Here is a 21,902-nt window from a genome sequence, read left to right as displayed (position 1 = left end):
ATTTGCAGAAGATTTTCATCATTTTAAGTTACAATGACTTTTCACCTATCTCACACAACAAAGAGTTCAGAGAGTTGAATATGACATTAAAAAGCTCCACACTCCTACACGCATTTCAGGAATGCATTCAAAATGTACAAACTGCACAGCAGCAACCCCAGCAATGTAAAGCAGTGAGGAGCCCAAAGGAGCCCTGGACAGGATGTTATCTCATCCAGGGAGATAGGAAGTATGGACAAGAAATCTAGAGGGAGGGGGAGGGAAGGGCCCATATGGGAAGTGCAGTATAAACAGTCTCGGTTTTTAATCATCCCAGCTCACGTTCGGAACTGGACTGGCTTTGATGTTCTCCCTCAGCGCCCCCTCCGCCCTCCCATCCCTCGTTCCCAAACGGCCGTGCTGAGGGCCAGCCGGGGGAAACATGCAGATAGTGTGCTCGGACAGTTGAGGGAAGCATTCAGTACCTTGTGGGACACTGAGAAGGAAGACGAAAGAATGTGAAGTGCAGAGTTAACTGGTGTTCAGTCAATTGCCTGGCCTGCCTTAATTATAGCTGATGTATTTAAGGGAGCTCTCAAAGGTCAATTCAACATTTCAAAGTACAAAGACCCAAAAATACAGCAGGAGGAAGAAAAGAAAGTCAAGATGGCTTTAAACGAAAATAGGTGGAGCTTTTATGAAGTCCTTTAATTGGGCACAATGCCTGTTTATAGGATAAACTCCGACTACTTCTCTAAAAAGAGGCCAGAAGACAGTTGACAATCCTTTCAAGTTCAAAGTTATCCCATAAGCCTTTGCACTTCTCCTAGGGTCAGTATGCAAGGTTAATTCTGGAGGGGGGAGAGAGAGTCAAAATTCCTCTGTACTTGTATTTGTCCAAATAGTGCTTGCCAGACCCCAGCCAGTGTTCCAATGAACGTGTTCATTCAGAGAACAGGGCATACTTCCAGGGGGATCACAGTTTTAATAGATCAGAGGAAGATACGTACCAAAGCAAAGTCTCATGACTTGAATACGCAGACGAAGACTGGGAACTTTTTCTATACCCTCTACTTTGTAGGTTTTTTCTTTACATGCATTAGCAAACATGATCAAAACTGGATCTTGTGGTTTATAGAAGAAAGAACTCCTGCTCTACCTTTACAAAAATGTATACTGGCAAAAGTCTACAAAATGTGCATCTGTACTGTTTTACCAGCACAGTAAAGATGAATCTTTTTCAGCATCTGAAAACCCAAAGAGTTTTCAGATCAAAATGACAGCTTATAGCTTCTAATGCTCTATTTTGCTTTCCTAAATATCAACCTCCAAAATGAGATAGGTCTAGATTCAGAGGATCAACATGTGGCCAAACTGACAAGTATTAACTGTAGCTTATGAAAACTGGCTGCTATTTTTCAGTGTGGTCTAGAGTCAAATCTGGGGTAGCTTCTGAAACTAGCAAAATAGCTGAAATAACAGAGAGGAATTTAGCCTCATAGAAGACATCAACCAATTTAGCTTTGTGGTTATTATAATACATTAAGGTGGACAGTTTCACCACACAGAATAAATCATAATCTTTCATAAAAAAAAAAGAGGACAGAAGCACTGTGATGCAGAGAATCCATCTATGGAAATCAAACTCCTTCCTAGCCTTCATCCCCCTCATCCACTGGAAGACAAGAACATAAAGCGGGAACTGTAAAGCAGCCTGCAGAGGCAATGAGGACCTGTTGGAACAGGCCTAAGCTGCCACAAAGAGCATCCTGCAGCACAACACCACCTCTGTGCACTGTGGGAACAGACTGGGAAGAGAGAGTCTGACTAAAATATACCTTCCTAGCCTTGGACAGAACCACAATCAATGATTTGACTTAGGAAAACAAGAAAACAAAAGTATGGACAAAACCAACTCTACTGACTTTTTAGCCTGCAAAAAGAAAAAAGAAAAAACAGGGATCTTATCAGCAGAGGATTAGGCTGTCGCCATTCTGACTGTGGCAGAGATTAGTTGACTATGGCACTGCTGCACTTTCCTTCACACCTTTAGGGAAATGCGGGCACATATCTCTTCTATAATCTTGATCAAGCCCCATCACCCATGTGCCAACTTAATATGCACTGTACCTCTGTATGTACAGTATGCAGCTGTTGCTTTTTGCTGAGACCTGGTGACGGGGGTTAATACCTTTTTGTGCATTTACAGCAAACTCATATTTTGTCCTGCAGACCGGTACAAAAACTGTGCAAGGTTTTATGGGAAAAAATTAAAGAAAGCTGGAAATCCCAGAAAGGTGGAAATATCTTTGATCTCAGCTGCACTGTGTTTTGCCTCCATAACATGTTGCCAACATCCCACACAGACACATTAAAGTCCAATGAATGTGTCTTTTCCTGGAGAGGAAAACAGCAATGGCTTTTCACCGTCCCTAATTCTGGGCTTTCTCCGTGGAGAAGCCATGTAAATCCTTATCAATTATGGCAAACTGAAGCATCTGGCTCGCCATTCACAATACCTCCCACACCTGGTGAGTGAAGAGAGACAAGATCCTACAGTGCCTCATATCTGTCGTCCTGTTTCTTTGGAAACTGCAAATAAATTGACGTAGCTCAGCTTTATGGCCCGGGAACCTTAATCCGCTCCTGAATCCTAAATATGCACACTGAATAGACTACATACTTTAGATTTGCAGGGTAATGACATGCTGTTTTCTAAATGTTAAAAAAAGAGAGAAAAAAAGAAAACACTTTTCCTTAAATTATAGGTTTGCATGGGTTCAAACATGATTTGCCGTGTTGTTTAGCAGTCTACCACCACACCTTGATATTAAAAATGTTGGAAGAACATTAGATGCTGTAAATAGTTACTGCAAAACAAAGCCGTCACCTTAGAAAAGATACACCTACAAAAGCTGGCAACCTTAACCAAACCCATGTTTTTCAGGGAAGTAAAAATAGACTGAAAACAAACTAACCTCAATAACACCTGTATGTCATCACTATTGTTAAAGGAATTTAGATATTCTGTCATCACATGCTGAGCGCCGAGTGGAAAGGGTAGTATTGTGAGCAGCTCTCGGAAAGATACAGTGTGCTGTAACCCATGGTCACTACAGTATTTTGATGGCGTATAGCAACAAGTACAGGTGTTAACATCATTTGGTTTATCAGACAGTGGGATACTGTGTAAACTGTTTTTGGGGTTAGGGAAACATGTGGGGCCAACAGTCACTCCACAGAGGGATTGATGCACTGAAAGACAGGACAGTGTGTTCTGAAAACGAATTGTCAAATTAAAGCTTTTTTACATGGAGCCTATCGGCTTTTAATATACATATATGGGAGAACATTTAGCTTAGTAATCCTGACCTAAGCTTTGAGTCTCTCAATTATCTGCCAGTTTTTACAGATAAAAAACAAAAACAAACAAAAAAAGAAGAACAGTAAATCATCTTCTACAGTGAAACTGTGAATGGGAGGGTACCCGAGGACAATATGGTTATTGGAGCAATGGGTCAGTGTAAATGTATATCAAGGCACCAGGGATGTCAAGTGGTAAGGCGGTCCTTCAAATACAATACATGGGTCAAAGACCAAATATTCCCACACAGCTTAAGTCTCTCTGAGCAAGGCACTGAATCCCACCTTTACAACTGCTATTCACTTCACAGGAGACCCTATATAAACTCTTGGCCCCCTGAAACAGATGAACAACTCTGACAACAGGTGCCCACCCGCACCACTGCAACCATACCCACTGTTGTTTTTCCAGATAAATGAAAAGTGAGAATGTGGAAGCCCTGGTGTGATCAAACAATGTACATTTATGAAAGCTTACCTGCATTAGTTTTCCCTCCGCGTAGCCGGCACTTCCTCCCACGAACGCCCCTTCCAGAGTGATGGGCTTCCCCGTAGGCTCGTTCTTCAGCAGTGTCACCTTGATGACCGCTCGGAGGCCCGGCCGCTCGGACTCCAGGCCCGGCTGACCCAGCACCACCTGCAGGGCCGCCATGAGCAGCCACGGCCAGAGCCCGGCCAGGCGCCACTGGGGGACGGTCATGGCCTCGGCTGTAGCGGCGGTGCCCGGCCGCACATGGTGGACTTCAAAGCAGGCAAGCACCACGGATAAACAAGAAAAATATTTATATACGTCCCACTTCTTCTTTCTGCCTCGGCGACTACTGCGAAATAGATACAATCCAAATGTTTAAAGCTGGAGGACTGCCAGCATAACTCAAACTCATAACTCAAACTTCCATTCAGCACCAGAGTTAATATTCAAACGCTACGCGTTACAGAAATGCACTCAGTGCCCACATGGAGCCAACTCCTCCGTTACAGAAAACTGATATCTTCCGAGATAAAAACAAAAAAACAACAAGCTATAGTGAACTTTTATCCAGTGTCATTAATATGGGTGGCGAAACACTGCATGCACAAATGCACCATGAAGACACGTTGTGTTGTGTTAGAGCTTGAAGTGTGCATAGGTTTCCAACAGCCTGGTCTTCATGAGACAGACAACAAATGTCCTCATTTGTATCGTGTTTGCCTTATTGTTTAACTCTTGTATCCTCTCCCAGAAGTGCAGGTCCTGGCAACGGCGTATCGATCTTCATCCGTATCCGAACGACTACTGTTATTATTCTTATTACAGTGTACACCAGTCACTGTACCTTACAATCACATTTTGCGACCGAACACGAGTTGAGTTGACAAACGGCGTCAAAAGGCAGCACGTCCTGTGGGCGCCACATTTTCTGGATAAATCCACCGCAAACGCTGAAGAGCGACGACTTGAACTTCAAAGGCTGGGTTACAGGTTGCCGCCGGAAACTTAAAAGGCATCCTGACAGATAAGGCAGTGCCAAAAAAGTTGGGCAATATTTTTTTTTTTTTTTTTTTTTTTTACAACCAAAGAGTTGCGAAAAATAATCCTCGATTCAGTACACCCTTCTATCTTATTATTAACCAAAGCGAATGGACCGTTGCTCTACTTCACTTAAAACGTGGTAATTCTAATGGGTCCGAAACCAAAGCGACTTCTGTAACAGACCCATCAACTTCTCTTCCACACTCGGCTACTCGTTTAAACCCATTCGCTGCTTTAAAAAATGAAAGAAGAAAGAGAGAAAAAGAAAGAAAAGAGGAAAAAAAAGTCATTCCCGAGTCCAGTGCCTCCGCTGCACAGTGAGAAATTAGATACGATCCTCCTGAGAACACCGAGGGAAAATGAATCGTTTATCAAAACCATCAACGAGAACGGAGAAGAAACACTACAAAAAGTACGGAATAAAAGTGCTCAAAACTCCTTTTCATTCCCATTTAACGTTGACAAAGTGGAGAGAAACAGCGTACAGTTATGACACCGTCCCAAAAGTCTACCTCCCGGACTCTCTCTCGTTCCCCTGGGATCTCATTGACAGTCTCTACCTGCTCACTGTGTTGCTGCCTTCGCGTGCTGTCGGAGATTAAGCATTTATAAAAACTGTGAAACGGAACGACCAAAAGAAGTGCCTTTGTGTTTGGGAAGTGGGTTTTTTTTTAACCAACTGTCATGTTCAGAGAAAGAGAAGCAATATAAACGAATTGGGTTACAGACGTTACACAATATGTTTGTATGTATTATTTTAATACAACTGTTGGAAATGCAAGGTAAGAATTACAGCTGGTATTTACTGTATTTTCAGTCAAACGTACATTTATAGCTTCCAAAAGAAAGAAGTTAAAGAAAGGAAGAAAAAGGAGTTTCCGAGTAGCACGTGAAAGCAGCATGAGATACTGAGGGAGGAGCAGCAGCACAGCAGCAGCCCTGATCAATAAACGAGCGAGTGGCTCCCTCTAGTGTCCAAAACCCTGTACAACATTCTGCTCCAGCTGCCGTGTCAACAGGACATAATGAAATTACACACAAACAAACCATCCAGCTACAATATCAAAACTATATTCCATTTTAATAACAATACTTTTACACACGTTCATTGAAAACAAGTCAACTAGCTGTTTTAAAAAACTGCACCTTTTAAGAGATGTAGCAAAAAACAAAAAGGTGGAGAAAATACCACCACAATATGGTCACTACCATTAAGCAAACAATCAATATTATTATTTTCATAAAATTATATAATATGTTCTCAGCAATCACAGCAATTTGTTACAGCTCGTTATGATAAACCAGTTATGTTATTAAAATATAAGTCTCAAATGTGCATATTAAAATGGGGAGAGGCTGAGTTTATGTAGGCTTCCTACTGCAAGTGTAAATCATACTTTAAAATTGCAATTCTTTAAGAACATCACGAGCTGGTAAAACTTCTGAGATAATACTGTATAAAAATATAGGTAAATGTAGTTAAAATCTTGCCTTACAACTTTTAAAAATATACCGTGGTACTAGTTATTCTAATTCTGAGAGAAACAAAATAAATATATTTTCCAAAGTCACTAATAATAAAATGTTGGCTAATATGTTTTAAATGAGATTTAAATTAGAAGACACCAACACAACAAACCTTTAAACAATAAATAATCATTAAAGTGGAGAATGAAGTCTGGCCATCCTGAAAACTTCACTATTACACATCACATCCTCAAGACTCCCTACCACCTGCCAATCAAGTCAACATGGTGAGATCTACAAAGAGAAATATAACCAATGGTCAGTAAATTTGTTGCAGTAATGACTTCCATTACTTTTACCCTGAATGTGCTGCCTCAGTGTTCAGCTATATCTCACCTCTAGCTTTGGTGTACTTCTTTCACAGTTGCTGTTGTGAGCCTGACTGGGAGCTAACTGAGAGTCGCTAACCTTTGGATCTTCACTGGTATCCTTACCAGGGCACAGAGGAAACAACAGCAATAATAATGCACAATAACAATAATGTACAGGTCTTCTGCTAAGCTATTATATATATAAACCTATAAAATATACAAATACATGACACTAATGAAAATTTCTATTCTATTTTTATTTTCAAATTGCTAAACAGACCTCACACAGTCTTTCCTGGCAAGGTTTCTTGCCTTAAGAAACGATTAAACGTCTTAGAGAAATCTAAAATGTTTGGACTTACCTCACATATGGCATCTTCAGGCATTTGCTCAGGTACTGAAACCAGAGATTCCTCTTGCTGTCCATGTGTGCCTAGATCAGCACTGTCTGACATAGCCATTATAATTGGTCCAGCACACACAGGGTTAGCTTTCACGGTGCTCCCAGGGTTGTCGCACAGCATGGCGTTAAAGGACAGCTCTAATACAGGGCTTGGCTTTTCTGGGGTCACAGCTTTCACAGGGCAATTATGGGGTGGAGTCTGCATCACTTCATCAGCAATCTGGAAAATTGTGTCCAAGTTAACGTCACATTTTTTTCCCTCCTGGTTTTCCTTGTTCTTTAAGTCCTGGTTTCGGTCCCCATGATACAGCATTGCCGCAGGATATCCTGCCTAAAAATGAAATGAAAATGTTTCAGGCACACATGTTTTAGGCACAGCACATGTTAAAAATACTCACCTTTTCTTGGCCAATCACCAGTTTGTTATAATAGAGTCACTTATTTCATGACAGAGTGAATACACTCCAATTCACATACCTGGTAATAGCTAATGGGAGAGAATGGCCCTGTCTGAAGCCCACCACCTGTCATATGTGATGCAACAAGGTTTGGATGGTAGCACTGGCAAACTTCAAGAAGAAGAACAAAGAATAATATTTTACATCATAAAATGCATATGTTTTGGTTTATTCTTCAAACCTAAATATTCTTTATTCATCATTAAGAACACACAGGTCCTTGCTAGTAAATTTTAGTGTATTACAAGCACATTTTAGATTAAGTAGTTCATACCTCTCTACCCAACAGGTTAACTGAGGTCATGCTCACCTGGTGAAAAGTAGCCAGGCTGATACTGTGCATTATGAGGATTAAAACTGGTGAAATTTAGATTTCCATGCAAACCCTGCTGAATATTCACATCATTGGAGCTTGGGGCTACTCCAGAGAAGGGGGGGCTTAAAGATACCGGCATCCCTTTGTCTGTAGCTAAGACAGAAAGAGGCAGAGATGCACCATAACCCCTCATCAGGTATCGTGGTGGGACTGGGGTTCCATTGTGTGCTATCATAGCTTGAACTTTATGTGGATGGTAAGGAGTAGACTTCTGGTGTTTGAGGCTAAGTAGTGATGTGCCTGCAAAAACAAGAAAAAGCAGCAACGTTTTAGACAGTGGTTATTGAAGGTAGCAGATTGTGAAATTAAAACTGCAAATAGATACTTGGTTCAGATGACAAGTGATACGATGATAGGTGATAATAGATGACGTGATAGGATATTTTTAGTGATTTTCAAAGTGGGATTTGTGGGTCATTTCCAGTTCTTGACAGGTTTAAGAAATAGTTTCATTTTACAGTATTCACTGTAAAATCGTGAAGTCTTGCAGAGGTACTTGCCTCTCTTCAAATCTTTGTCTCTGCCATCATCACCTCCACCGTGTCTGTGGAATCGACTCGGAGGCCGGCAATTGACGCTCAGACCAGCTTGCAGCTTGGCTTTATTGCTGACTGTGAGTCTCCTCAGACTCGCAACACATTCTGGGTGGTTTCGCTTGAAGTTTGGGTTGTAAAAATGATGATAGGTCCCACTGTCCCCGGCGGTAAGGAGGCCGTCTTTCATACCCGCATCGACTTTCCTGAAGCCGTAAAGGTTGAGCTGACGGACAAAGCTTGAGAAGTTGGTTGTTTTGAAGGCGTCAGCGCTGTCCGAGGTGGTGGTGGTGGTGGGAGACAGGATCTGCTTCTCAAACAGCTGCTGGTCAATGATGACGACCTGACCGCAGGTGTCCCAGCTGATGGCTTTACAGGCCGGGTTGTTTACCAAACGCCACAGTTTGGCAGGGAAATTGTTGGGATTGATGCTGTAAGGGAGTGCACTTTCACCAGCATCCATGCTTTAGTGTGTAGACCTGGAAACACAAGTAAGCTCATCTGAATTTCAGACCAACTGTCAGGAGTTAGCTAGCTAATAATCCACCATATCACATTTTCAACAAGTTATACAGTTAACTTTGAAGTAGCTTAACTTAGCTAAGTTGGCACGCCTTCATAACGTTAGCTAGGAGCAGTTAACGTTCAAAAAAAGAAAAAGATCAGACCCATATACTCTCAATTTATAACAACTTGGTAACTCTCACGAAGTTAGCATAACACTATTCTATAAACTTATAACATTCATGGCAAGTTAACTTAAAACGAAAATGCTGTGACGTTCTAGCTGTACTCAAAGTCACAACATGTAACAATGCTAACTCCTAATGTTAGCCTTCCTCAGGTAGCATTAGCGAACGTTAGCTCTCCGAGGACCTGCTCTGTATTTGGAATCACTTTCAGCACAGTAACGTTAGTTAAGGTTGGAGAAAATTCTTTCGACATTGCCATGTATTATTTTTCAGGTCGTGTTATAGAAATAAAAAAAGAAAACCATGATAACCGTACCTGGATCACAGCAGATGACCTTGTCCTGCTCTCTCAGAACTGTTGGAAGTTCCCGAACCGTTGAAACTGTTGGAGTCCAAACGGCTCAGTAACGCTGATGCTGGAGTCAACGGCCAGTGCCCATTGAGTTTATGAGCTATTCCTTCTAACGTGGGTTGGTATGTGGATTTGATTTGGACAGATCCACAGAGGGGAAAGTGTTCAAGTTCAACAATTTAAAAATACTTCATGATAAGTTTAAGTCTTGTCAAAATGTTACTTCAAGCATTAAGAGCAAAGTAAGAACTGCTAAATATAGAAGTGCTCATTTTCATAGGTTTAGATTATTTATACTTTAAATTATTAGACTTCTGTAATTACCTGATTCTGATGAACATAACATCATATTTTATATAAGGTGTTTTTAATCTCTATAAACAATAGCTCTCAAACATATGTAGTCAGTCAAAAAGTACAATATTTAATTCTGTGTGTGTGTGTTGTGCATACTGAGTAAAGTTCATAATTCTTATCCTCATTAAACACCATCAGCCTCAGTTCTGTACACCATCATCAAACGCTTTTACTCATCACAGCACAGAAAGCATATGTGTTACCAGTAGCTTAAGGAATTAATCTTTTCCATCAAACTGTTCCAATGAGCAATGGTCACTGAGCCAACATGCACAGCACCAGGACCCTGGACACAGCACGTCTAAAGGGAATCCAGGAAACCACAATTAAATGTGGTTCTTATGACACAGTACTTATGACACATCACAGTGTCAACTGTGAAAAATCTTAACTTGTTCGAAATATGTATGGAAAGAATGACACAAAAAGCGGTTTAGCTGAAACTGAACTCAAGAGAAATACAATAACTGTCCCCAAAATGTACTCTCCTCACTTTCTTACTCATATATGGTTTCCCAAGTTGTAAATCTAAGCAGGGCAGAGTCTGCAAAATGCAGCAGTTTAAATTTAAAATGTAGTTTTCAGTAACACCAGAGTTATTTAAGTAAATGCTGATATAAATAAAAATATTTAAATATCCCTTGCATGCAAAAATAGAGACTTTCATTACAGTTATAAGGGATATAATAGTACAGCGATGTAAAAATAATAATTCTAAGAACAATAATAAAAAGAACAACTTAAATAAGAAAGCAGAAAACATAAGAACAGTTCTTCTTTTAAATGCAAAAACAGCCAAACTTCAGAAAGAGAATGAAATACAGAATGAAATCTGAAAAGATGTGGATGTGTTCATAATTAAATGGTTGTGGGGTTTTAATTTTAGTATAAGTAAGGACAAGTAAGGAATGTCTGATCCAGAAGGAAACTTCTCTTTTCTTTTCTTTTCGTACATGAATCTGTGGGTGTCTCAGCTTTTATATTTGAACTTTAATATTTTAGTATAACTGAAAAGTTTTCACTGCTATGGGTATGTTTGAAATACATAAATAAAAATCGCTGCTCACTATCCTGATAAAAAGTTTTCTGGACGAAGAGGGACAAATGTAAAATTTGTAACTATACAAAACAGGTCAAGCATATCCCTGTAACCGAGCTCGTTATTTTATGGTGATTTTTATACAGGCACACTACGCCGACACCTCTGTGCCGGTTTTCTTCTAGGTCCTTGCAGATGACGTGACTCCCCAGCGACAGGAATACATTCAAAACATTAATCTGTTTGGTTGTTTGGTATTTCTGTAGTATTTTACTCTAGGAGCTTAACACAATGGCGTTGGAGACTGTCCCCAAAGACCTGCGCCATCTGCGCGCGTGTCTCCTCTGTTCGCTGGTGAAGGTAAATTGTGAACAGTGAGAAAAAGACCATCGAGCTAGCTTCTCTGCTAACGCGTAGCCGCTCTCTGCGTAGCGTTTTTCCTCTTTTGTGTCTCGCGTAGAAAAGTAAAGTGAAGCTTTGAAGTAATGATTTCACGATGACTTTTATTTAGCGAATATCACCGAAAGACTGTGATAAGACAGTCGGTCATAGTGTGTTCGTCTTGCAGGAAGCAACATAATACACACTCACTCACTAATCTTGTCTTCTTTAGACCATCGACCAGTTTGAATATGACGGCTGTGACAACTGTGAGTCCTACCTGCAGATGAAGGGGAACCGAGAGATGGTTTATGAATGCACAAGTTCCTCATTTGATGGGTAAACATCGACGTAGCACTGATTATCCTTAAACGTTCTCGTAGAGTGTTTTCCCGGTGTTCACCGTTACTGTGCGTATGTTCACAGGGTGATAGCCATGATGAGCCCTGAGGACAGCTGGGTAGCAAAATGGCAGAGGATAGGTAAGCATGTGTGTGCCTACACTGTTTATTTTTTAAGTATTGTCTCAAGTCAGTTTGAATTATTATGTGAGTCATAACATATGTATATTTTGTGCTTCAACCTACAGGCAACTTCAAGCCAGGTGTATACGCAGTGTCAGTGACGGGAAGACTCCCTCCAGGTATCTAAGTCTACTGCCTCTATATGCAGCAAATCACACACTTACAGAGTAAATGTTTGGCTGTTTATGTTGCTAATAATTTTTTTCTCCTTTCCTGAAGGTGTGGTGAGAGAGTTGAAAAGCAGAGGAGTGATTTACAAATCCAGAGATACAGCAGTGAAGACTTAAACCTGACTGCTTCCAGTTTACGTCGTCTGATCAGCCAACCGGGAGCGGAATCATACCGCAGAGGCTACAACAGTGGAACTGTTCAAATCTTGTTTTTTGTTGTGATTAGAAATATTAACATGGGTGATGACTGGGGAGAAAAAGTGGATATTTTTTATTTCTTTGAAGAAAAAATAAAAGTGTGTTTTTTAAGGAATATGAGTAATTGTCCTAATATTCCTCATTATATTTTCATGCTCCTGTAAGCTGTAAATGCAGTGAGCTTTACTTATTCAAGGACAGATATTTCAACTAACTTCATTTATAACTTTCTTAGGCACACTAACAGCGAGTTCTGTGGATGGCCGCTTCTGTCCACACTGAAATATCTCAAGAACTCTGTAAAATACTGTTTGAATCACTGCAGTGTAAAACAAGTGACCTGGCAACTGATCTGACACATCAGAGAGGAGGGACTAAACAGTGAAATCATCTTATCATTTAGGGTTTGAACCAATGATAATGAAATGTTTCTGTGCATATTTATCTGGGCCACAAGATGGTGCTTTTGCCTGAGTACCTGAATTACATGCAGAACCACACACTGCCTGTAGGGAGAACCATAAGTCAAACTTACAGTGGAGTGGACACATTCTCACCCACTGTCTGTCGGACATAATGTCTCCAGTTAATTTTTTAAAGTTCTTTTCAGTTCCAGTAACTGCTGTGGCTTCTGTTTCATTGTATAATAGTCTGTACAGAATACCAGGTTTATAGGCTGTCATCCTGTGCTGCTGTGTACATCAGGTGTAGTACTCTACTGTTGGCTTCTATTACTGTTAAGGAAACACATTTTTATTGCCAGAGGGTCCAGGCATTGTTTAATTTCACTGTAACCTGATGGACTGGGGTCATGCACACCGAGGACTTTTTAAATCTCTGTCAGTGAGCACAGTGAGCTCTTACTGTTGTCTCTTTAGATGTCATTAGTTGCTATTTCATTTCACTGGGACCTGGTGCTCATATTTTGTTACAAGGGCTTGGTTAGTGAAACCACCCTTTGATTTAGAAAAGAAAGAAATAGCTGAGGTTATGGTTTAGTGAAGTGAGGCTTTATCTCTGAATCCTCTATTACGCTACCAGGTCAAAAAAAAAAAAAAAAATTAAAGTAACGAGATGAAAAGAGCATAAAAAGGTGAATGTGAAATGATACAGGAAAGCTGTCCCAGTTTCATATATGTAGGAAAATGTCTCACTTTACCTTTCTGGACAGACCACAATGGGTCATGGAGCATGGAGCAACATATGTAACATTACATGTTTTTTTTCCCGTCATGAACAAAGACTTAGTGTTGAATAAATTTGAACCATTTGAAGGAAATGTCCTGCATCTATTCTTAATGACTATAACGTCATTTCTTATCTAATGCTTCTAGAAAGAATCATGCAGATGTACTTTGTACCTCGCACCGAATTCTCTGCCTGTACGGTTGTCGTGTGCTACAGGATGTGTTCGTGTGTCTCATGTCGATTGGTCTTGGACCCTTTGTAGGCCATGACACTGTAACTTGTTTTCCATTAGAAGCAGGTTACGACAGTGTGTGAGGACTCTCTGTCACCACAGAGGTAAAAGGTTGTTACGTTTCTGTTTCTTCATGCTTTTCAGTTTTAACAATGAGAAAGTGACCTGTACTAAAGGACAGTGGTGCATTCAGAAGTCTCATTACTACATGGTAAAAATACTTCTGCCCTTTTTTTGAATGTCTGCATTCAAAAGCATACTTAAATAAAGGAACAGAAGTGTTAGCAGTAAAATCTACTGAAAACATCAAATTATCCAGCAGAGTGGACTCTGTCAGTGTCACATCATAGTAACTATAGCTGTCAAATAAATGTAGTGGAGCAAAAATGAAAATATTTCCCTTTGAAATGTGGCAGTTTAAAAATATAAAGTAACAGACATTCAAAATACTCAAAGTAGAAGTACTACAAATTGTAATTAAGTAAGTACTTAAGTAAAAGTACTTACAGCTGTGAACAGATCACTGAGGATATTTAGAGTAAGCAGCAAAGCTACAGAGCAGATAAATGACAGCAATAGATGAATACAAAGAAAAACTAAAGGTGAGTGGGTGTCTACATCTGATGAGGTTCTGAAATAATAATTACAAATCTCGGTCATTGAGAAACATGCATTATTACACACAGAATTGATAATATATCAGTTCATTAAAATGCTTCTTTAGTTGGATACTCATTCTCATTAAAAATAATGCAATGGTTCATTTAAACTTAGCTGGGGATTTTTTTTCTCTACTGCTGCCACAATGAGGTCAAAGGTCAGAGACTCTTGTTTTGACTCCTGCATTTAATTTATTTTTTTACATTTATTTGTACTATCTTTTTTTCTTTGTTCCACCACTCATTCCATTTTTTTTAAACCTCTTGTGGTCTGTGATGTTAGAAATGTCTTTATTATTCTGACTGAAGCCACAAATAAGCTGATGTCAGTGTGTAACACGTTTCCACTGTGAATACACAGTGTGTACTGATGAGCCCACTATTAATGTTAACATTAACACTGTACTTTCACAGTAATTCTCACCCAACTTTTGGCACGTCTCATTTGACTTGTTCTCAGTGCAAATGTACAACAAATCAAAACGAACTAATCTCAGTTTGCTTAACAGCCTCATAAGTTTGTTTAAAAGTGCTGTACAAATAAAGTTTGATTATTGATATTATGAATGAGTGATGGACCAGTGTGAAGGTGGGAGGAGGGCACATCGTTCTGATTCTGGTTCTCGTTGTGATAATGTTACACAGAATCCGAGTAATATTCTCATTCATCTGACAGGGACCATGCCTCCTCTTTTATTTTGAAATCTACTTTGGCACATTCAGACAGAACTCCCATTTATCTCACCGTTATTCAGATGTACAGAGTGTTGACTGTTTCTCATCCGTTCCATCACAAGTGGAACAGAGACTTTGTGAACAGAGAACATATAGTGGTTGGAGACAGTTGATAATCAAATGAGAAACAGACCACAAGCGCCTGCGCCTACATGTGGGTTTTTAACTCAGTGCAGAGCTGAGCGCACGTATAGATGAGTGCAACATCCTTCAAATGCTCCAGTTTGACCCCTTTTCTGCCATGTAAAATAAAACAACTTGACACTTAAGTCTAGCTGATATTCTTTTTTTTTTCTCCCAAGTGATTTTAATCTTTGTTCTCTTAGGGGAAGCTGAAGTCATTTCACGAGAGCTGCAAGCTAAAAACAAAACCGAGAACTTGGCTCACTGCTGCAAGACTTCCACGACCACAGGCGTTGTCAGGAAGGCCTTCAGCTCCGCCCATGTGCTCTCCTCTACACATCAAGTGTCCGTACCAACATCTGAGAGAAGCGAAGCGAAGCACGCCCTTCATTTTCACACACACACGGGGCCTGTCTGTCACGGCCTCGTAGCTGCTCGCAGCTACACTGTGACTTTTGCCCTTATTTGGATATGTCAGGGCTTCGAGCTAAAGGGGAATTATTAGATCAGAAGCTGTGGTGTTGACACCAGGTTTATACTGTCTTGGCTGCTCGGTGACCTCTGTTAAAACAAAAAGGCAAAAAGCGAGTGAAGGTTTCTCCAAGTCAGTCTTGGAACATGCTCTGTCTGACAGGGACTAAGTAGATTTAGGGAAGTAAGGGGTTGTATTTGTACATGGGAGATGGACATTATCAGCACAAGGCCACACACACTGAAACTGATGTGTGCGAGTGTTTCATAAGGCTGACAAAACTTCCTCTCTTTCGCAGACCAGAGAGAAGCTACAGAACCGAGAGCAGCTCTACAAAATTTTAAGGATTTCAATTCCTTTTACAAAGGAGGTCCTCTTCTACAGCGACAGCACGTAAATGTATGTTAGCTTTGGTGCTCTGCGACGGTAGAAGACGTTCTCTGCTTCCTTTTAAGTAGCAGTACAATGACGTAAACAATACAAAGGAAAAAGTATCAAAAATAAAAGCACTTATTCTGCAATAGTGTCCCCTTGGACTGATATATTATTATATGCTCTGTGACACTGTTAGCTTTTTAATACTGATGCATCAGTGTGTAAGCAGAACTTCACTGTTGTAGCTGCTGGAGGTGGTGGAGCTGGTTTTAACTACTTTATCTTGTGACCCCCTGGGCAGGATAAATCTGAGGGGTCGTGAGATGATTAATGGGAGAAGAAAGAACAACAAATGAATCTGCTTTCAGTTTTTTTTTTTTTTTAAATAAGAGTCTGTCTATTCATCAGTGTCTACCCTGAACGTGGTTTTATTTATAGTAACATAATTTTATTTATATATCATGATGAGACAGGCTGAGATAAGCAGCTGAAGGTGCTGGTGTGTCAGGCGACCACGACAAACTGTCCTGAAAGAAAGTTTCAAAACTGTGAATTCTGAATATTTTCAGTGATTTACAGGCTTATTTAAACATTCAGTGGAAAATCACTTTACATGCAAACAGACTGTATCGTAATTCTATTTCCTGCATATTTTCTTCTGTATTTCTGTTAAAATAATATTTTGAGTTTTATGCATTTGTATCGGTGTCTGTATCAGTGTTTCTTGTATTTTGGCTTCCTGGCAGCTTAATACTTTTTTTTTTTTTAAACTGACATGTTGAACAAGGCTCAGACAGTTGGGCTGAAAAAAGAATCCCCATGCACGTGGGGTGAGGGCAGTTTAAAAGGTGCTAAAGAAAGGTTAAAATAAATGCATAGAAAGTTAAATACAGTTGAGTCTGGACTCCAGAGGGTTAAATGGCACCATGTGAGAGGTTTAGAGGGGAAATGTGTCTTTAGTACGACTGTACCAACTCATACACATCTGAAACAGGACACGGGGCCCCAACCAGACTCAGGGTTTTTTTTTGCAAGAAGGTCACAAAAGGGCTGGCACCCACGTGTGTAATCTTTAACAATGTGTTGTATTTTATTAATGTAAAATATTTATTTGTAAAGCTGAAGTGAACAATTTTGTTTTGTAAAATGTAGAATGATTCCCTTTGAAGTGTAGTGGAGTATAAAGAAGCACAAAAAGAAAAATACTGAAGTATCTCAAAACTTGTCTTAAGTGCAGTTCTTAAAGTAAATCTACTTTCTGCTCTTGCTCTGCAGAAGCCGGTTTAGAGCAGCTCAGGCCTCCGCGGAGCTCGCAGGTCTGTGAGGGATCTAAGCCTCTGGGCGGCTCGGTGATGTCGACACCCGGCCTCAGCCTAGGAGGAGCTTGAAGAGCACAGACAGGGAGGGGAAATGGCTGCCAGCCCAGATAAGGTCTATCATGAGAGGCAGCATGGGGTAGGGAAGGCCCCAGCTTCGGTGCACTCCTCGCACAGGGAGCTAGGATCACTTCCTTACTGGCACGCGCAGCAGATGACCGAATTTTAGTGGCCGTCTGCAGGGTGAGGGCTGCTGCATTCTCCCTTCAGTGGAGGCTGGTGACTCAATTAGCCGGAGAGGCCAGGGATAAGCCAAATGCAGGGCAGGGGTCAGGAGATTGGAGGGTCAAAGGCTAAAAAATGCGTGGCTTTAAAAGACGCCATATGCTGAATCTTTTCAACATGTCTTCATTCTAATAAACATGTTTGATTTGTCATCAGTGATGCTCGCCTCTAACATGAAAACATACATGAAAAAGACTCGGTGGGCTTCTATGGTCTCAGTGTGTTTTCCTAACATCTTTTAGTTACCACAGCTGACGTCAGCCTGGCCATATTTTTGTATGAATTTTGTCATCTCAAAAGCCTTTGTTGTGTACTGCCCACACACACACACACACACACACACACACACACACACACACACACACACACACACACACACACACACACACACACACACACACACACACACACACACACACACACACATTTAACTACTGTAGACAGAGGGATTTGTCTCCCTCTGAGGTATTAATTTCAGAATGACGTCTACTCCTTTTCTCCCAACAGGAGCAGATGTCATGGGAATTAAGTTATAGTCCACCTAACCATGTCACATTTTTCTATACACACACACACACACACACACACTGTTTACAATGTGAACATGTGTGAGTCCCCACATACAGAACCTAAATCCACTGGTAGAATTCAAATAACTACATCTGCTCAACGTCTGTGCTTACATGTGACTCTGAGGTACTTATACTTTACGTGAGTATTTCCATTACTCCATGACGTGTTTGAAAGCTATATTTACTAATTTCCTCTCAGAGTGAGATTTTACATCAAGAAAAACATGTTAATCTTATGAAATACATCACACTGTCTTTGTGGACTGTGTCCTCTGACAGAAAACAGTCTAGTTGTCACATGTCAGGTGTGAATTGTTAGCAGTTAGCGGCTCAGAGAGACATTTCCCCTCTAAACCTCTCACATTGTTTTATTTAAATTACTGATAAATGCTCCAATTCAATGTTTCACAACACCTCACATCCTTTTTATCATCATGACCCCTCAGATTTATCTGCTGACCCTCTGGAGGGGCCTGACCCACGACTGGAAACCACTGGACTAGACAACCTTCAGCAACTGAATATGAAGTAGTTAAAACTAGCTCTACCCCTATCAAACGAAGGTACTGCTGCTTAAACACGAGTACATCAGAATTAAAAATATATAAAATAAAGTCATTTATAGCAATTGATCTGTCACAGGGACAATTTATTTTTATTTAATTTATTTTAACTTTTACGGTAGGAAAAGGAAAAGATGAGTACCTTCAAACACGGTAAGCTTGCAGACTTGAACAGTGATCCAGGACTTTTAAGACCAGATTTCAAAAGCCTGTAATGAGAAGAGTAAGACAGGTACGAAAGAGAAAAGGAGAAAGAGAAATAATCATTCAGGACCTTTTTTTCCTGAATTTAGCATTTATAGGCTGTTCAGAAACATTTAATTAGTCAGTTATAATACACTGTAATGTAGCTGTAAACACATAAAAGAACATTTTCATTCATGTACAGTATTTGTTAACAATTATAGCTTCTCCTGTGACGACTTTAAATTATTACAACTGTGTGTGTTTTAATATTTTGTCATTCATAGCTGTTTACACGTGTTATAGTTTGTTGACATTACTAAACAGCTTATTATAATATATTATAAAGTATATATTCAGTGTCTACCTGTATATATTGCTCATAAACACTAACTAGGGAGAGCTGGGTGCTGCCGTTACCAGCAGTGTCACTTCATCCACTCCTTCCTTTAGTGCACTGTGTATGAGCATCCTGTTTGTAAAACTAAAAGACTTGTTAGGAGCTTAAAGAAGAAAAGAAAATTTAAGCTTCATTATTACTGATGTGTGTTACAGTTGTTTGCCACAAAAGGAAACCAAACGTCTCTGTCACAGTGCACACAGAACTGCTCACAGCTGCCGTGTGACACTTTCACTGAGCTAGAGTCGACTATTAAACTACCAGAGCAGCAGAAAATGAACTAGTCACTGTGTTGATTGGAAAAAAAAGTTGGTTCTCTGGTTGGTTGGTTGGTTGGTTGGTTAATTAGTTAGTTAGGCTTATAAAAGGCTGAGTCTTTAAACTCTGTGGTGGGAGAAGTATTCAGATCCTTCACTTAAGTAACGGTATAAAAAGTATAAAAAGTAAATATACTCATGCATAAAAATGAGCTGTGTGTTGTACTATTATGTAACATACTATTAGATTTGAATTACTGATGCATTGACATCTGATGATCATTTAAATACTGTACTGTTGTGTAGTTCAGGCACTCTTTTTATAGGTAGACTCATAATGTATGTAAAATATTAATTTGTAAAATGGAAACTAAAGCTCCAGAAACAAAAAGTGGAGCAAAAAGTTCAGTATTTCCCTCTGAAACGTGGCAGAGTGGAAACACAAAGCAGAGCACTGTAAAATGGAAACGCTCCAGTGAAGTACGAGTACTTCAAACTTATTTACGTACAGTACTTGAGTAAATATACTAAGCTACTTTCCACCACTGCCCGTTACCTACATATTAGTGATCTCTGTAAAACCTAGGGCTGTCTCTGACACTCACATGCTGATGTTTCCATATTACTGAACATCATCAGTGCAGCTTTACTTCATCATTCACAGTCTGTTGCCTTGATATCTGGGGACTTACCAGACTCCCCTCCAGGTTAGCATTATGAGAAACCACATGCTTACAGTTGGACATTTACATTTATGGGGAATTGAAACCTGTAGCCTTTCACTTTTGAAAACTAAAATGCAGGTAGTCATAGAGACCAACATGTTGCCTTTTGAACAAGAGAACGCAGTCACTCATCACTTACACTGAAACTGCTTTAGGACTCTCTTTGTGGCCAGTATGGACGGGAAGAATAGCTACAGCTACCAATAACACTTTCAGTGTACATGTGAGCATATGAGAGCTGCATGAAGATCCAAAAAAAAGAAAAAGTGCACCTGCCCTTTAATGATGCTGCGTGGTGTTTTACAACTTATCTGAGATAAAGTGGTTTCACTCTGAACAGACCTGCATCGCTCTTACGTTGTCAGAGGTGATGAACTTTTTGCTTCAGTCAAAAGAAACCAATACTTACTACTCATGTTTAACCCATTTAACAGTAATAACACTTGGAAGATTTGAATATTTCTAGTAAATGACAGATAATCAGTGAAACCATCTTCACACAGGAAATATTCCTGTACGAGCATGAATACGCATAGACTGAAGAGGCTGCTCTGAGAAGATACAGGTGATCTCAGGATGTGCACCTCATTTATATTATATATACACACACACACACACACACACACACACACATACACATCATGAAACTGTTGATAAACTGAGCTTAATGTGAAATACAAATGGAAAACACACAGCCACATACAGATAAGCTCCCACTGTGCTGTAATCTGTCTCCACTTCATTCTGGGCCTGTTAGCCAACCTCACATTGCACAGTGCTCTGCACAAAACTGCATGAAGCCACAGCAGGTCTACATGAGTATAAATGCCGATGTGCCTGCAGCACAGCATCATGGCGTCATACGGAGAAACTGAGCCTAAGCTTTAAAAGAATCTGATTTAAAAGTTGATTAAGAAAAATGAAATGATCAAAAGCAACGTCCAGGATGTTCTAGTGTTTGTAGTTGATTCTAAAAAAAAAAATCTTAAATGTGGAGGGTTTTTGTTTCCCAGGTAGTTAGTGTCAGTATCATAACGTGGAGTCTTCTGGAGGAAAATCTTCAGAGCTGCCGTCGGCATTTTTAAAAAAGCGCCTGCAGAAAGCAGAGAGTAGAGACGGAAGAAGAGAAAGAGAGCGGCTGTGACTGTTAGACCTCTTCCTGTGGTTACATCACGTGGTTGTGGAGGGTTCAAAAGGAGACAGCTTCTTCTTCTTCTTCTTCATCCGCTCCCCGGACTGACAGAAGACACCTGTGAGGCTGCCGGACAATCTTCACTTAAAACAGAGAAAAAAATTGCAGGTTGAGGTAAAGTATGATGGAAGGCGTTGTCTGCTTGATGCAAGAATTATTTGTGACGACATGGTAAAAATGACTGATTGTATTTTATGCGTCAGATAATGAAAGATTAGCTGTGTTACAGCTTTTTCTTCATTAACTGCATTTTTGTTTTTAAATCTAACATCTGGTCAAATGACCTTTATTCAGAATTTCATTTAGAATTTCGATGAAAAAACATTGTACCTAAAACTGAAAACTCAAAGTTTTTTGTAACTGTAACATTATTATAATTATTGTTTAACTGTTAAATGTTTCTACTGGATCTCTGCATTCGCTCCAGTTGAATTCTGAACTGTAAACAA

At 40.0% G+C, this 21,902-nt stretch overlaps 3 protein-coding genes and 1 long non-coding RNA gene across 4 annotated transcripts in view; 2 read left to right on the top strand and 2 right to left on the bottom strand.

Annotated features, from left to right (window-relative positions):
• LOC121191103 (E3 ubiquitin-protein ligase RNF43) overlaps nt 1-5,376 on the bottom strand; it is a 78,633-nt gene extending 73,257 nt beyond the window's left edge. Inside the window, exon 1 of the mRNA XM_041052181.1 lies at nt 3,821-5,376. Coding sequence (XP_040908115.1) covers nt 3,821-4,042 — 222 coding nt within the window. The 5' untranslated portion in view covers nt 4,043-5,376. The remainder of the gene's footprint in view (nt 1-3,820) is intronic.
• A 700-nt stretch (nt 5,377-6,076) lies between these two features.
• On the bottom strand, nt 6,077-9,518 carry hsf5 (heat shock transcription factor family member 5). The gene is made up of 7 exons (XM_041052003.1): nt 9,472-9,518; nt 8,431-8,942; nt 7,865-8,170; nt 7,574-7,665; nt 7,056-7,427; nt 6,719-6,811; nt 6,077-6,616 (listed from the first exon to the last, which is right to left on the bottom strand). Exons 2-7 carry the CDS (start codon nt 8,924-8,926, stop codon nt 6,602-6,604), a joined length of 1,374 nt encoding a protein of 457 aa, XP_040907937.1. The 5' UTR covers nt 8,927-8,942; nt 9,472-9,518; the 3' UTR covers nt 6,077-6,601.
• Nucleotides 9,519-11,076: 1,558 nt separating this feature from the next.
• Nucleotides 11,077-12,291, top strand: supt4h1 (SPT4 homolog, DSIF elongation factor subunit). Its single transcript, XM_041051665.1, has 5 exons — nt 11,077-11,263; nt 11,517-11,623; nt 11,711-11,766; nt 11,874-11,927; nt 12,028-12,291. Exons 1-5 carry the CDS (start codon nt 11,195-11,197, stop codon nt 12,093-12,095), a joined length of 354 nt encoding a protein of 117 aa, XP_040907599.1. The 5' UTR covers nt 11,077-11,194; the 3' UTR covers nt 12,096-12,291.
• A 3,607-nt stretch (nt 12,292-15,898) lies between these two features.
• On the top strand, nt 15,899-18,865 carry LOC121191043. The gene is made up of 3 exons (XR_005895062.1): nt 15,899-15,984; nt 17,236-17,519; nt 18,580-18,865. It is a non-coding gene; the product is annotated as an uncharacterized LOC121191043 (long non-coding RNA).
• The last annotated feature ends 3,037 nt before the right edge of the window (nt 18,866-21,902 follow it).

This window comes from Toxotes jaculatrix, chromosome 12 (genome assembly GCF_017976425.1).
Source record: "Toxotes jaculatrix isolate fToxJac2 chromosome 12, fToxJac2.pri, whole genome shotgun sequence".
In the NCBI taxonomy this organism is placed as follows: Eukaryota; Metazoa; Chordata; class Actinopteri; family Toxotidae; genus Toxotes; species Toxotes jaculatrix.
The sequence above is the reverse complement of the archived record's forward strand: the minus strand, read 5'-3'. Positions and strand labels throughout refer to the sequence as shown.